Genomic DNA, 17,250 nt, shown 5'->3' on the forward strand with positions numbered 1-17,250 from the left:
AGGTAGTCTCACACTCAAAGCTGTAGTGGATTGTGAAATATGGAGCTGGAAAGTCAAACGTTCAAACCATTGTTACCCTTTTGTATGTCACTGGATATTTTGCACAGCGACTTATGACACTTGGTGTTAGTAAAATAAAACAAGTTTTATTAATACAAAATATGTGGTATATTATGAGTATAATTTAAAACACAAAATCACTATGAACATGAAATTTGTATAACAAACTATAAAGAGAAAAAGATATGGATCGCACATACCAAAAAATACAATAATCTAAAGCCGCTAGGCAAAAAATTAAATAGAACATGAGGTTCTTTGTTACCATTCTGAACAGACTGTATTAAGACCACTGCCACGTCACGGCGAACCTCTGAGTGGGTCCCTATTCTAAACCTTATAGTGCGGCACTGTGCACTAACCACTGCTGGAGCGACAAAGCACCAGCAGGGCAGGTGACCTGGTGCCTCACAGCGCCCATGCTGCAAGGCAAAGCCCCCCATGGCTCCAGGCTCCAGGCCCCACCGCCCCACTGACACGACACCACCACAACAGCGGCCACCACACAGCACCAGCACACAGTGAGAGGAGCTGCGCACTCACCTCCCACTGGCTCCCATATGTGAACTGGGAGTAAAAAAGGCTGACCCCTCTTGCAGTCTCCTGCTGATTAAAATAACCTGTGCCAAATGGGAGGAGTGCAGATCCAAGCAAAAAAAAGAGGGGGATAGAATGTTGTATAACACACTATAATGCAAAAGACATTTTTTTGCCTAGCGGCTTTATATCATTGTATTTTTGGGATGTGCGATCCATGTCTTTTTTTCTTCATATGTTTAATGAAATGATGTTTAAAGGGAATCTATCAGCAGTTTTTTATATTAATTTGATAGCAGTGCAAGAAAGCCTGATCCAGCAATGTATCACTTTCTGGCCGCTTGGAGTAGTTTTCATAGAATACCTGTTTTGTCTTACTTAAGGGTGCTTTACACGCTGCGACATCGCTAGCGATTGCTAGCGATGTCTTGCGCGATAGCACTTGCCCCCGTCGTTCGTGCGATATGTGGTGCTCGCTGCCGTAGCGAACATATATTGCTACGGCAGCGTCACATGCACATACCTTGTCAGCGATGTCGCTGTGACCGCCGAACAATCCCTCCCTCAAGGGGCAGGTGCGTTCGACGTCACAGCGACGTCACTAAGCGGCCGGCCAATAGAAGCGGAGGGGTGGAGATGAGCGAGACGTAACATCCCGCCCACCTCCTTCCTTTCCTCATTGGCGGTGGACGTAGGTAAGGAGATGTTCGTCGTTCCTGCGGTGTTACACATAGCGATGTGTGCTGCCGCAGGAACGACGAACAAAATCGTACCGGTGGCAGCAGCAACGATATTAAGGAAAGGAGCGACGTGTCAACGATCACCGTTTTTGAACGATTTTGCGATCGTTGATCGTCGCTCCTTGGTGTCACTCGCTGCGATGTCGCTACCGGCACCGGATGACGGACGACGTGACCCCGACGATATCGTTAGCGATATCGCAGCGTGTAAAGCACCCTTTAGGCTACTTTCACACATCAGTTTTTTAGCATCAGGCAAAATCCGGCTTGTGCCTGATGCAACGGATCCGGCACAGAATATGCAAAAACGGATGCGCCGGATCCTTTTGTTTGACGGATCCGGTATTCCGGATCCGTCAAATTACGAATCCGTCGCATCCGTTTCGTCCATTTTTTTGCCGGAACCGTTTTATCTGTTTTATTCCGGATTGTGCCTGTCGGAAAAAAACTGATGTGTGAAACTAGCCTTAGGCTATGTCCGCACATTGCTTTTTACCTGCTTTTTACCTGCTTTTTTGCTGCTTTTTCAACTGCAGCGTTTAATGCCAAAATGGTTGTGTTCTGCTTTTCAAGCAAAGTCTATGGGAATTTGGGTTTCTTGTCCGCACTGTGCAGTTCAAACTGCAGCATTTTTGTGGCAGAACTTTGGTCAAAAACTCAGCTTTGCAGTGCAAAACCCAAATGGCAAAAACAATTGACATGTCAATTGTTTTTGCCATTTGGGTTTGCACTGCAAAGCTGAGTTTTTGACCAAAGTTCTGCCACAAAAAGGCTGCAGTTTGAACTGCACAGTGCGGACAAGAAACCCAAATTCCCATAGACTTTGCTTGAAAAGCAGAACACAACCATTTTGGCATTAAACGCTGCAGTTGAAAAAGCAGCAAAAAAGCAGGTAAAAAGCAGGTAAAAAGCAACATGCGGACATAGCCTTAGGCGGGCTTTGCACGCTGCGACATCAGTAACAATGTGTTACCGATGCTGTAGCGATAGTCCCGCCCCCGTCGCACGTTCGATATATAGTGAAAGTTGCCGTAGCGATTATTATCGCTACGGCAGCTTTACACGCACATACCTGCCGTGCGACGTCCCTCTGGCCGGCGACCCGCCTCCTTCCTTAGGGGGCGGGTCGTGCGGCGTCACAGTGACGTCACACGGCAGGCGGCCAATTGAAGCGGAGGGGCGGAGATGAGCAGGATGTAAACATCCCGCCCACCTCCGTCCTTCTCATTGCAGCCGGCGGCAGGTAAGGTGAAGTTCCTCGCTCCTGCGGCTTTATACACAGCGATGTGTGCTGCCGCAGGAGCGAGGAACAACATCGCACCTGTCGCTGCACCGGCATTATGGAAATGTCGGAGGCTGCAGCGATGATACGATAATGACGCTTTTGCGCTCGTTCATCGTATCAAAAAGGATTTGCACGTTGCGATATCGACTGCGACGCCGGATGTGCGTCACTTTCGATTTGACCCCACCGACATCGCACGTGCAATGTCGCAACGTGCAAAGCCCGCCTTAGATGTAGCAGGTGAAGTCTTAAGGCCCCGTCACACTAAGCAACATCGCTAGCAACATCGCTGGTAACGAACAACTTTTGTGACGTTGCTAGCGATGTTGCTGTGTGTGACATCCAGCAACAACCTGGCCCCTGCTGTGAGGTCGTTGGTTGTTGCTGAATGTCCTGGGCCATTTTTTAGTTGTTGCTGTCCTGCTGTGAAGCACAGATCGCTGTGTGTGACAGCGAGACAGCAACAACTAATGTGCAGTGAGCAGGAGCCGGCTTCTGCTGAGGCTGGTAACTAATGTAAACATCGGGTAACCAAGAAGCCCTGTCCTTGGTTACCCGATATTTACCTTTGATACCAGCCTCCTCCGCTCTCACTGCCTGTGCTGCCGGCTCCTGCTCTGTGCACAGATAGCTGCAGCACACATCAGGCAATTAACCCGATGTGTGCTGTAACTAGGAGAGCAAGGAGCCAGCGCTCAGTGTGCGCTGCTCCCTGCTCTGTGCACATTTAGCTGCAGCACACATCAGGCAATTAACCCGATGTGTGCTGTAACTAGGAGAGCAAGGAGCCAGCGCTCAGTGTGCGCTGCTCCCTGCTCTGTGCACATTTAGCTGCAGCATACATCGGGTTAATTAACCTGATGTGTGCTGTAACTAGGAGACTGGGGGCTGGTCACTGGTTGCTGGTGAGCTCACCAGCAACTCGTGTAGCCACGCTCCAGCGATCCCTGCCAGGTCAGGTTGCTGGTGGGATCGCTGGAGCGTCGCAGTGTGACAGCTCACCAGCAACCTCCTAGCAACTTACCAGCGATCCCTATCGTTGTTGGGATCGCTGGTAAGTTGCTTAGTGTGACTGGACCTTTATACTCTGTGTTTTAACTTATTTAATGTGTTTTATCTATTGATTAATCACAATACCTATAGAAATCATCCAAGTTAATAGTGGTTTAGTAGATACCATTGTGGCTGGTATTACTCGGTTCCTGCTCTGTGAATATTTCATATGCTTGTAGGATTGTCAGAGTCTACTCGATGCACAAGGACATGGAATAGACATACGTGGAGAGAGTCGAGATGTAAGTAAACAAGCCAAAAAAATGCCATATAAATAGCTGAATTGAGGTGACAATATGCTATGAAGGAGCTAGTATCCTAGTGTTTTATTCTCTGCCATCCCCAGGATCCTAATGTTAGTGTAGTGCACACAGTTTTTAGATTCTGAATTAGTGACATATTTACTGTTGAGACAATATCTACCAATAATCACCTCTATTACTTTGACAGATAAAAAAATTAGAGTTGTCGGCTATAGACACAGATAATCGCAGACTAGAGGGCGGTGTTAGAATTCGTGGTCTGGAGGTCAGTAGCCGAGAGCTGGCTGACCGTACCTGCAGCCCACCACGTGGTCATGTTCTAAGTAGAGGTGATGGAAGAGGTCCAGATGCACCTTGGGGAGGAGTTCCCAAACCAGAGGGAAAGAGGTGAGAAAAATCTTCATTTTTTTAATTATATCTGAATCATAGATATCATGTAAATTTGTTGCATTGACCAAGGAAAGGTAAGTTTAAATTTCATAGTGTAAGTTGCAGGGAAAAAAATAGACACCTTGTTGTGGCTTGTGGGCATACATTGATTGGTCAATTTTTACATAAGTACCTCAGTTTCATAAGTATAGTCTGTATAGTAGTAATGCATTTTAATATTCATATATTCATATTTACATATATCTTGTGGCACACAATGTTCTTACCCATGTATATCTAGTCATTAGATTAAGAGTCTACACATACAGTATATCTGTGCTAATTACCTTTTCTATTGTTTGACCTAAGCACTTCAGCAAATATGCAGGACTATATACTCGCCTTATAGACATACTGTATGCTTCCATTATTCTGTATCTACCAAAGAAAAATTAGCTTTGGATTGTAAATCAATGTTAGGATACCAAAATGCATTTTGAAACTAAATCAAGATTAATAATAAAAGTAAACAGAAGTTAAACTTACACACGCAATTTGTGACCTAAACCCCCCCCCCCCGCTGCCTGTCCTCCCTCTCACTGGCTCTATGCAAAGTTTTCTATTCAGTAACACGGCGTCGGAGTTGGCGCCTGCGCATAGCACTTATCTCCGCCATGTTTCTGAAGCCCGCATTACCTAGTCTTGTTCCTCGGAGGGCGGCACATGCGCCCTCGCTTCTTCAGATCTCTTTGTGACCGCGAGAGCGTCCGGGGTCACTACAGGACTGGAGAACAGCTGATCTTACCGATTAGCTGCAGCAGACGTCTGCTACGATATCGTCTGCTGCAGCCAATCGGTAAGATCAGCTGTTACTGAATAGAAAAATTTGCATAGTGCCAGAGAGAGGGAGGAACAGGCGGAGGGGGGGGGGGGCAGGAATCCATGTGCATAATCCGCCCGGATATTATCAGTAGAGGTGCAACTGTCAGTCAAAAAGATGATGAATTTTTAAACTTCACAAACTTGGATTTCACAGCCTTAGGCCCCCTTCACACGTCCGTGAAAAACACGCACGTGTGTTACGGGCCGTTTTTCGGGTCCGTGTCCCGTTTTTGTGTCCGTTTTTATGGTCCGTGTGGCATCTGTGTGAATTGCGTATGCTAGCCGTGTTTATGTGTAGAGCGTCCGTGTGTGCGTGTGGAATGAACGTGTATGTGTACGTGGAATGTCCGTGTAGAATGAACGTCTGTGTGATGCACAATGTCGTTTATAAGGCTCTGTGCGCACTAGTGCGTTTTACCCGCGGATTTACCCGTGGATTTGCCGCGGAAATTTCTTGAGAAATGTCTGCAATCTTTGTGCAGACATTTCCCAGCAAATTCTATGAGAAAAAAAAATAGCTGTGCACACTGTGCGGATTTTTCTCAAGAAATTTCCTTGAGAAGAATTTCTCGAGAAAATTTCTTGAGAAAATGAGCATGTCAATTCTTTTCCGCAGGTACCCTGCGGATTTCGGCAGTACAGCCTGCAAAATCCGCAGGGAACCACCCGCGGGAAAATCACGGCAAATTCGCGGCTAATCCGCGGCAAATCCACATGCGGATTTGGTGCGGATTTTTTCCGGAGGTCCGGAAATCTTTCACTCCCAGAAGTTTCTCAAGAAATTTTCTTGAGAAACTTCACATTTCTAGTGCGCACATAGCCTAAATGTCGGCTGACAGCCGACAGAGTTGCGCGATGAGAATGAACTCGGGTGAACTTCACCCAACTTCATCCTCATACCGCGGCTCTGTCTGTGTCGTGTACTGATTAGCGGTCACCTGTGAAGGATTCACCGGTGACCGCTAATCCCCCGAGTGACTGAAGTTTCCCCCCTCTCTCATACTCACCGATCCCCGATCACCGGCGCGGCGCTGCACGGCATTCACACTGCTGCGGCGGCTTTTACTATTTTGAAAAAGCCAGCCGCTCATTAAACAATCTCGTATTCCCTGCTTTCCCCGCCCACCGGCGCCTATGATTGGTTGCAGTGAGACACGCCCCCACGCTGAGTGACAGGTGTCTCACTGCACCCAATCACAGCAGCCGGTGGGCGTGTCTATACTGTGCAGTAAAATAAATAAATAATTTAAAAAAACGGCGTGCGGTCCCCCCCAATATTAATACCAGCCAGATAAAGCCATACGACTGAAGGCTGGTATTCTCAGGATGGGGAGCTCCACGTTATGGGGAGCCCCCCACCCTAACAATATCAGTCAGCAGCCGCCCAGAATTGCCGTATACATTAGATGCGACAGTTATGGGGCTGTACCCGGCTCTTCCCGATTTGCCCTGGTGCGTTGGCAAATCGGGGTAATAAGGAGTTAATGGCAGCCCATAGCTGCCACTAAATCCTAGATTAATCATGTCAGGCGTCTCCCCGAGATTCCTTTCATGATTAATCTGTAAGTTACAGTAAATAAACACACACACCAGAAAAATTCCTTTATTAGAAATAAAAAACACAAACATATACCCTGGTTCACCACTTTAATAAGCCCGAAAAAGCCCTTCATGTCCGGCGTACTCCAGGATGGTCCAGCATCGCATCCAGCTGTGCTGCATGGAGGTGACCAGAGCTGCAGAAGACACAGCCGCTCCTGTCACCTCCACGCGGCAAATGAAGAGTGCCGCGCGATCAGCTGAGCTGTCACTGAGGTTACCCGCTGTCACTGTATCCAGCGTTGACAGCGGGTAACCTCAGTGACAGCTCAGCTGATCACGCGGCTGTCTTCATTTGCCGCGTGGAGCTGACAGGAGCGGCTGTGTCTTCTGCAGCTCCGGTCACCTCCATGCAGCACAGCTGGATGCGACGCTGGACCATCCTGGAGTACGCCGGACTTGGATGGCTTTGTCGGGCTGATTAAATTGTTGAACCAGGGTATATGTTTGTGTTTTTTATTTCTAATAAAGGATTTTTTCATGTGTGTGTGTTTATTTACTGTAACTTACAGATTAATCATGAAAGGAATCTCGGGGATACGCCTGACATGATTAATCTAGGATTTAGTGGCAGCTATGGGCTGCCATTTAACTCCTTATTACCCCGATTTGCCAACGCACCAGGGCAAATCGGGAAGAGCCGGGTACAGTCCCAGGACTGTCGCATCTAATGTATGCGGCAATTCTGGGCAGCTGCTGACTGATATTGTTAGGGTGGGGGGCTCCCCATAACGTGGAGCTCCCCATCCTGAGAATACCAGCCTTCAGCCGTGTGGCTTTATCTGGCTGGGATTAATATTGGGGGGGACCGCACGCCGGTTTTTTAAATTATTTATTTATTTATTTTACTGCACAGTATAGACCCGCCCACCGGCTGCTGTGATTGGGTGCAGTGAGACAACTGTCATTCAGCGTGGGGGCGTGTCTCACTGCAACCAATCATAGGCGCCGGTGGGCGGGGAAAGCAGGGAATACGAGATTGTTTAATGAGCGGCCGGCTTTTTCAAAATAGTAAAAGCCGCCGCAGCAGTGTGAATGCCGTGCAGCGCCTCGCCGGTGATCGGGGAACGGTAAGTATGAGAGAGGGGGGGAAACTGACCGACAGACTGTGAGAGAGGGACAGACAGACAGAGAGACCGACAGAGAGACCGACCGACGGACTCAGGGAGATTGACCGACATACACAGAAATAGAAAGAATGGCCGACATCACTAGAAATAAAAACACCAAACAGACACGGACTATAGGTAGATGCATACGTGTTTACTAACGTGTGTGCACATACCCATAGACTTTCATTGTGTCCACGTGTGCGTGCTCCGTGCAGATAACGGACATGCATCCATGCAAAACGCAAACACATACGGATCACGGACACGCACACACGGACATAATGAAATAACGCACGTGTGACCACAATCATAGATTAACATTGGTGCATGTTTGTCAGTGTCTCCGGTATATACGGAAACGGAACAAACACGCACGTGTTTCACGGACGTGTGAAGGGGGCCTTAGGGGCACTTTGCACACTACAATATCGCTAGCCGATGCTTGCGATGCCGAGCGCGATAGTCCCCACCCCCGTCGCAGCTGCGATATGATGGTGATAGTTGGCGTAGCGAACATTATCGCTACGGCAGCTTCACATGCACTCACCTGCCCTGCGACGTCGCTCTGGCCGGCGATCCGCCTCCTTATTAAGGGGGCGGGTCGTGCGGCGTCATAGCGATGTCACGCGGCCAATAGAAGCGGAGGAGCGGAGATGAGCAGGATGTAAACATCCCGCCCACCTCCTTCCTTCCGCATAGCTGGCGTGAGCCACAGGATGCAGGTAGGAGATGTTCCTCGCTCCTGCGGCTTCACACACAGCGATGTGTGATGCCGCTGGAACGAGGAACAACATCGGTGTAGCGTCGGTCATTTCCATAATTTGGAATTGACCGATGTTACGATGATACGATTACGACGATTGTGCGCTCGTTAATCATATCAAAAAGGCTTTACACACTACGATATCGCCTGCGACGCCGGATGTGCGTCACTTTCAATTTGACCCCACCGACATCGAAGCTGCGATGTCGTAGTGTGCAAAGTGCCCCTAAGGCTATGTGCACATGTTGCATATTTGCATGCAGTTATGCTGCGCTCTGCACCGCAGCGTAACTGCATGCGTCCTGCGTCCCCAGCATAATCTATGAAGATTATGCAGGAGACGTGCGCATGTGGCGTATTAGAGCACAGCGCTTCGGCTGCTGCCCGAAGCGCGTGTTCTAAGAAGTGACATGTCACTTCTTTCCTGCGCTCTGCATGCATTCCCTGCTCTGTCTATGGGAGGGGCTGCACTCAGAGCGCATGAAATCGGCTTTTTTTTTTTTCATTACGGACTCTTTCTGCAGCGATTTGAAGCGCACGTGTGCTGTTCAAATCGCCGCAGAAATTTATGCAGGGACAAATGCTACATGCGCACATAGCCTAAACATCCGAGCTGCCAACTAATGGTATGTACAGACTGTCTCTTATAGTGCCAGTACTGCACTGGCTTTACCTTATATACCAAAATCCTGATGTTTGGTTCCCTTTAAAGTCAATGTTAACGGCTAGGTTCCAACAATCAGTATTTAAAATAATAAATAAATATGGGTTGTAGTGTTTCAGCAAAGTGGATGGGATTTATGAAAATGTCATGCCCACTGTGCTTTTTTTTTTTTTTTTTTTTTTTTAAATCTTTGGTAAAACTTTAGTGATAATGTGATATTTGGATTTCATGCATTTTTAGTTCAGTTATTCAGAGGAAACACTCTAAAGACATATCTAGTTTGCATATAACTTTATCAGTAAATCCTTATAAAAGCTTAGTAACAGGAAGTCTCCAAAACAAAGCATTTTTATTAAAACATGACATACCAAAAGGAGACAAAAACTGCAGCAATAAAAGCACCATAAATATTCATGGAAAAGGGAAAAACACTTAAAAATGCAATGAAAAGACACAAAAATGCTGAAGAAAATATGCAACAGCAAAAAAACACCAAATACTCATTGTGGGAACTAAAAGTGCACTACTTTTTTTTTAGCAATCTAAAGCGGGCTTTACACGCTACAATATATCTTACGATGTGTCGGCGGGGTCACGTCGTAAGTGACGCACATCCAGCATCGTAAGTTATATTGTAGCGTGTGACAGCTACGTACGATTGCGATTGAACGGTAAAACGTTCATCGCATACACGTCGTTCAATTCCTAAAAATTGAACGTGAGGTTGTTCAATGTTCCCGAGGTAGCGCACATCGCAGTGTGTGACACTCCGGGAACGATGAACAGCAGCTTACCTGCGTCCCGCAGCTCTCGCCGGCAATGCGGAAGGAAAGAAGTGGGTGGGATGTTTACGTCCTGCTCATCTCCGCCCCTCCGCTTCTATTGGCATCACTGTGACGCTGAACGTCCCTCCCACTTCAGGAAGTGGATGTTCGTCGCCCACATCGAGGTCGTATGGAAGGGTAACTACGTGTGACGGGAAATAATCGTTTGTGCGACACGTTCACCAAATTGAACGTGCCGCACATACGATGGGGGCGTGTCACATCGCATACGATATCGTATGCCTAATTGTAAGGTGTAAAGCAGGCTTTAGGCTGTGTCCGCACTTTGCGTTTTTACCTGCGTTTCAGCAGCGTTTTGAACTGCAGCGTTTTCATGCCAAAATGCATGCGTTTTGATTTTCCAGCAAAGTCAATGGGAAAATGGAGATTTCTAGACTGCACTTTGCCGTTCAAAACGCTGCGTTTAATTTGCATAATTTTGGGCAAAAACTGCGTTCAAAGAAGTAGCATGTCAATTGTTTTTGCCATTTGGGCTCCGTTTTGCTAACTTTGAAGTCAATGAGAAGTTGCAAAAAGCAAGAAACTGCAAAACTCCAGCGTTTACATGCTTTTTAGCTGCAGAAAGCATACGTTTATGACATCAGAATAATGCAATGATATGTCCCTTTACACACACACACACACACACACAGTCCGACAATTAAATTAATGAAAAATATTAATTTATTGTTATTTTAGCGATAAATAGTATAAAACCGCTAAAATTATATTAATTTTAACTATTTTCGTTATGATTAAAATAACTATATATATATTTTTTTCCCTTATTTCATAGTGTTTGACTGTTTAAACTTTATTTAGCAGTGTCTTTATGTTCAAAACGCATCTGTCTTTAAGCAATGGAAAAGCAGGTAAAAACGCGGCAAAAACGCGGTAAAAACGCAAGCGTATTTATCGTGTTTCTGGGCTCAAAAGCAAATTTGGCTAAAGCAATTTCTGCCAGAGGATGCGTTGAGACCTGCAACTGCGACGACGCAAAGTGTGGACATAGCCTAAGGCCGGGGTCACACGAGCATTGATTCTCTGATGTGAGAGAATCTAAACGATTATGGTAATGACACTCTGATCAAATTCTGATCCAAGTTTGTTCAGAGTGTCCACATAGTGCGATCTGCCTCTCTCGGATGAAAGAATCATAGCACACTGTCAAGAGAAGTTGGAGAACAAAATGTCTCCATGTTCTCCATTCTGCGAGTCTGTGTAGATCGGACAGCACTCAAAATGATTTTGAATGATCCACAGGCTTGAATGGGTGTGCGCCATACAATTTGCGATGTAAATCACGGCTGCACTTTTTTTTACCCTGCCGAGTCGGCATAAGAAAAAAAATACACTGATCAACACTGCCCCATAAGATAACATTGGTGTGAGTGCTATCAGATAAACCATCGGATAGCACTCATCTGAGTTATACGGTGGGGTCAGCGAGCCCTTAAACTGATCTATATTTTTTTGTGCTGGATCCATTTCATATAGCTGATTAGTGGACATGCAAATTTAGCCTTAAATAGGAGCCGATCCTCAGTTCTTGGCAATGGCCACTAACTCGATAAAGGGTCACTTTTGACTTTTAGGATTGTTGCTTCCAGTAGGTGGCACTAGAGTTTGTCTCCTTCATCCCTGAAGAGACAATTTGCATATCTGCCAGAGGAGCATCGCAGCTATAAGGCTATGTGCGCACTAGAAATGTGAAGTTTCTCAAGAAAATTTCTTGAGAAACTTCTGGGAGTGAAAGATTTCCGGACCTCCGGAAAAAATCCGCACCAAATCCGCATGCGGATTAGCCGCGAAATTGCCGCGATTTTCCCGCGGGTGGTTCCCTGCGGATTTTGCAGGCTGTACTGCCGAAATCCGCAGGGTACCTGCGGAAAAGAATTGACATGCTCATTTTCTCAAGAAATTTTCTCGAGAAATTCTTCTCAAGGAAATTTCTTGAGAAAAATCCGCACAGTGCGCACAGCTATTTTTTTTTCTCATAGAATTTGCTGGGAAATGTCTGCACAAAGATTGCAGACATTTCTCAAGAAATTTCTGCGGCAAATCCGCGGGTAAATCCGCGGGTAAAACGCACGAGTGCGCACAGAGCCTAAGTCTCCTCACTGACAGCCAGATTGGTTTGTCAGTCTCCGCAAGGAGAACATTTTTCCCCTTAGACCCCATTATAGCTTCTCATAGACCCAGATCATATCTCCTACTTTGCACTGATGAGGGACAATCACCCCAAAACACAGTGTCTGCAAATTTAGGTTCTGATCTGGCATAAATCCTAAGTCATATGATAAGGCTACTTCCAATAGGTGGCACTAGAGTTCGTCTCCTTCCTCCCTGAAGAGACAATTTGCATATTTATTTTTCATATCTTTGGCATCTCATGATTCTCTATGTCCTCAGTCTTACTAGTCACAAAGGGCGCAGTTTGTGTATACACACATGATATATGATGTGTACGATAATATGCATTTCACATCCTGATACTGTATCCTGTAAATTGGAGAGAAGATCATTCCAACTTTTGTTTTTTTACTCACAACATATCATTAAGCATTTTTCTGACTTTTGTTTCCTGTTAAGTGGTTTGGAATTTATTGGGTAATGCTTCTTGTGGCTAGTGAGTCATGTTTTATTAACACTTTCTTGCATGGAAAAAAATGTTCATACGAAGACTTTTATGGTGCGATCACACAAGGTGAATAAGAAAAACTGCTGCTTATTTACAAGCTGAAAATCTGCTGCTGTTTACCGCGACAGATTTGTTGCGCATTTTCCACTGCAGAAATTTAGCAGTAGAAAAACCTTATGGGAACATACAACCCTTGGCAAAAATGATGGACTCGCCTGGCTCTGAGGATGTTCATTCAGTTGTTTACTTTTGTTTAAAAAAAAAAAAAATCAGATCACAGACATGGCACAAAACGAACGTCATTTCATATGGCAACTTTCTGGCTTCAAGAAATACTAAAAAAAAAATCATGAAAACATAATGAAATGTGAAAAACGCAGGCAAAAACGCAGAAATAATTCACATGTTGCATCTTTGTGGTCATGCAGTTTTTAGACCAAAAACGCACCCGAAAAAGGCGCAAAAACGCCACGAAAAACGCAATGTGCGCACATAGCCTTAAGGACAAAAGCAAAAAAAACATGGCAGAATTGCACTTGCATTTTTTTTTTCCGAATTCCACCTCACTTGGAATTTTATTTCCAATTTTCCAGTGTAGTGAATGGTACAGTAAAATGAACAGTGTTATTCAAAACTTCAACTTGGTCTGCAAGAAATAAGCCCTCAAACGGTTATGTCGACGGAAAAATAAGAAAGTTATGTTTTTGTGGAAGAAGGGGAGGAAAAAAATTAAAATTGGCAGAGGGAAGGCGTTAAATAGGGTTTTACTTTTCCGCAAAAAATGAATGCCTGTTATAGTCATTTGTAGAATGCACAGGCTGGGATTCTTACCCTTAGGACCTGATTGTTTTTTTATACCGATTTTCTGTGGTAAAATCAACTAAATGAGAAACTGCTGGCTACAGTCAATAAGCATTTATATATTATAAAAGGAAAAATATTGCAGAAAAATAAATCTCTGAATATTCATGCCCCCATACAATTCTCATTATTAATACAAGAAAGTAACCTAGTGTTATTTATATATATATATATATAAAGTGTAGTTACATGTCAATTACAGTGTTTTATGATTGAGTCCTTGCCCGTTACAAATGACAGGACAGGTCTAAATATTTTAATGCTGAGGATCCTACTACCTGAACCCGCACTTTTACTAGGGAAAGGGTGCCAAGATACGCATTCCTCCTCACTATGCAACCTTTCAGTGGAGCAGCGTCCACTCAATTCAAAGTCTATTGGACCCCCAGCCATCAGATACTTATCATCCTCCCTCTAAACATGATAAATCTCCATTGTGAGACCTTTAGGCGGGCTTTGCACGCTGCGACATCGGTAACAATGTTACCGATGCTGCAGCGATAGTCCCCGCCCCCATCGCAGGTGCGATATTTTGTGATTGCTGCCGTAGCGAACATTATTGCTACGCCAGCTTCACATGCACTCACCTGCCCTGCGACATCGCTCTGGCCGGCGAACCGCCTCCTTATTAATGGGGCGAGTCGTGCGGCGTCATAGCGACGTTACACGGCAGGCGGCCAATAGAAGCGGAGGGGCGGAGATGAGCGGGACGTAAACATCCCACCCACCTCCGTCCTTCTGCATAGCTGGCGTGAGCCGCGGGACGCAGGTAAGGTGATGTTCCTCGCTCCTGCGGCTTCACACACAGCGATGTGTGCTGCCGCAGGAACGAGGAACAGCATCGTAACATCGGTCCTTCCGAAATTATGGAAATGACCGACGCTACACCGATGATACGATTTTGGACGTTTTTGCGCTCGTTAATCTTATCAAAAAGGATTTACACACTACGATATCGCCTGCGACGCCGGATGTGCGGCACTTTCGATTTGACCCCCACCGACATCGCACCTGCGATGTCGTAGTGTGCAAAGCCCGCCTTAATGTAGTCAATTTACTCTGATTGCAGCAAAAAGTTTCTGAAATATATACTATTCAGTATATGAAAGATTATAAAATTGTGAGATGGTAGGTTGGATGCCGAGATGATTGCTGGTTGTAAAATATGGATCTGTAGATAAGATATTCCTTAAACACCCGCCTTCCTGTAACCTTAACATCACCTTATTAACCCTTTCACGACCGGCCGATTTTTCGCTTTCCGTTTTTTTTTTTCGCCATTCTTTTTCTGAGAGACGTAACTTTTTTATTTTTCAGTCAATATGGTCATGTGAGGGCTCATTTTTTGCGGAACGAGCTGTACTTTTAAATGAAACCATCAGTTTTACCATATTGTGTACTAGAAAATGGCAAAAAAATTCCAAATGCTGAAAAATTGCAAAAAAAGTGCGATAGCACTATGGTTTTTGAGATATTTTATTCACTGTGTTCACTATATGGTAAAACTGATGTGTGGGTGTGATGCCTCAGGTCAGTGCGAGTTTGTAGATGTATAGGTTTACTTTTATATAAGGGGTTAAAAAAAAATCGGAAGTTTGTCCGAAAAAAGTGGCGCACGTTTTACGCCATATTCCGTGACCCGTAGCGTTCTCATTTTTCGGGATCTTAGGCTCAATGACGGCTTATTTTTTGCGTCTCGAGCTGACGTTTTTAACGGTACCATTTTTGCGCAGATGCTACGTTTTGATCGCCTCTTATTGCATTTTGCGCAAAAGTTGTGGCGACAAAAAAACGTCGTTTTGGCGTTTGGAATTTTTTTGCCGCTACGCCGTTTACTGATCAGATTAATTGATTTTATATTTTGATAGATCGGGCGTTTCTGAACGCGGCGATACCAAATGTGTGTATATTTTTTATTTTTTTAACCCTTTAATTTTCAATGGGGCGAATGGGGGGTGATTTGAACTTTTAGGTTTTTTTGTTTTTTTTTAATTTTTTAAAACTTATTTTTTTACTTTTTTTTTTTATTTTACTAGTCCCCCTAGGGGGCTATTGCGATCAGCATTCCGATCGCTCTGCAGTATCTGCTGATCACAGCTGCAAGGCTGTAAACAGCAGATACGCTGTCTTTCTCTTTTGCTGTGCCCCGGGCACAGCGAAAGTGAAACCAATTCATGTGTAGTACAGGAGTCATCACATGACCCTGTACTACCATGACAACTATCGGGAGTCACGTGATCGCGTCACGTGACTTCCGGTTTCGGCGGTAAGTAAAAACTTTACCGCGATTGCGCTTATAATGGCGCTGTCATGTATTGACAGCGCCATATAAGGGGTTAATCGGCACGAGCAGATAACGATTCTGCTCGTGCCTAGCAGGCACACATCTCAGCTGTGAAAATCAGCTGAGATGTGTGCCGATCGCGGCATGCTGCCGCCGGAGGACCGCGGGCAGTAAGATTATGTCATTTAGGACGTAATTTTACGGCCCGCGGTCGTTAAGGGGTTAAAGGCAAATTTAGTGATGAGAAACCCAGGGAACAAAACTACCAGATCATAAACATAAAGTATTGTGCCCTGCACAGTCCTCTACTACGATTTCTCCTGTTAGGCTATGTGTCCACGGTAGAATGTACCTGCGGATTTTTCTGCATGAAAATCCGCGACTTTCGCGGCAAATCCGCACCTTATTTTTGCCGCGGATTTTTTTTTTTTCCCCATTCTATACCCAAAATCCGCACCAAAATCCGCAACAATAATTTACATGCTGCAGATTTTTCCGGATCAAAATCCGCGGCAAATCCGCCGCAGAAAAATCCGCAGCATGGACACAGCATTTCCAAAATGCCATTGAAATGGCTTGGAAGTGCCGCTGCTGCAGATTTTCGGAAAATCCGCGGTAAATCCGCGGCAAATCCGCGGCAAAATCCGCGGTAAATCCGCAGCGTGGGCACATAGCCTTACACTACCTGCCCTGTCCATTACTATAAAGTATGCAAAGAAAATAGTAATGCCACATTCTATTAAAATAATACACATACATATTTTAGACTTTACTTGATATATCCATTCATTTTCTGAGCCAGTTCAATTAAAAATATGCTCTACTGAAATATTTTGTTTGGAGAAATCATGAAAAGGTGGCTCTTAGCTATGTCTTGGCTGAAATTGAAGCAGAAAGGGGAGAAACCACGAGATACACTTTCTTCCACAGCTCAGTAATTTTTGACAGCTATGAAATCTCCTAACTTCCGGGTTTCTGGCAGAAGACAGAGACCGTTTTGATGAGAGTAGAGCCGTAGTATAAATTTACATTGCAAGATATTCGTGAATGAGCATTGTTAAAAATGCTTGTTTTCTAGGGGTCAATTTTACCATCCATAGGGCACAAAGGAAGTATTTTACTTTACAAGGGGCAGCGTGGTGGGCGTTATTATGTGGGGTACTAAAAAGAACAGTTTTGGTGCCACATAGCAGGTGCAGTAATAGGCGTCAAATGTGTCTTTGTTGTAATCTCTGCAGATGGTTTAAGGCCCTGTGCGCACACTGCGTTTTTTGCCTCGGTTTTTGCTGCAGGAAAAGATGCGTTTTTTGTTC

At 45.1% G+C, this 17,250-nt stretch overlaps 1 protein-coding gene across 2 annotated transcripts in view; it reads left to right on the forward strand.

The window, feature by feature from the left end:
* The window catches only part of ARHGEF40 (Rho guanine nucleotide exchange factor 40), a 224,019-nt gene that overhangs the window by 129,689 nt on the left and 77,080 nt on the right, over window positions 1-17,250 (forward strand). For both annotated transcript variants that reach the window (XM_075319935.1, XM_075319934.1), the window contains exons 12-13: window positions 3,855-3,917; window positions 4,126-4,325. In XM_075319935.1, coding sequence (XP_075176050.1) covers window positions 3,855-3,917; window positions 4,126-4,325 — 263 coding nt within the window. The remainder of the gene's footprint in view (window positions 1-3,854; window positions 3,918-4,125; window positions 4,326-17,250) is intronic.

This window comes from Anomaloglossus baeobatrachus, chromosome 1, assembly GCF_048569485.1.
Source record: "Anomaloglossus baeobatrachus isolate aAnoBae1 chromosome 1, aAnoBae1.hap1, whole genome shotgun sequence".
NCBI lineage: Eukaryota > Metazoa > Chordata > Amphibia > Anura > Aromobatidae > Anomaloglossus > Anomaloglossus baeobatrachus.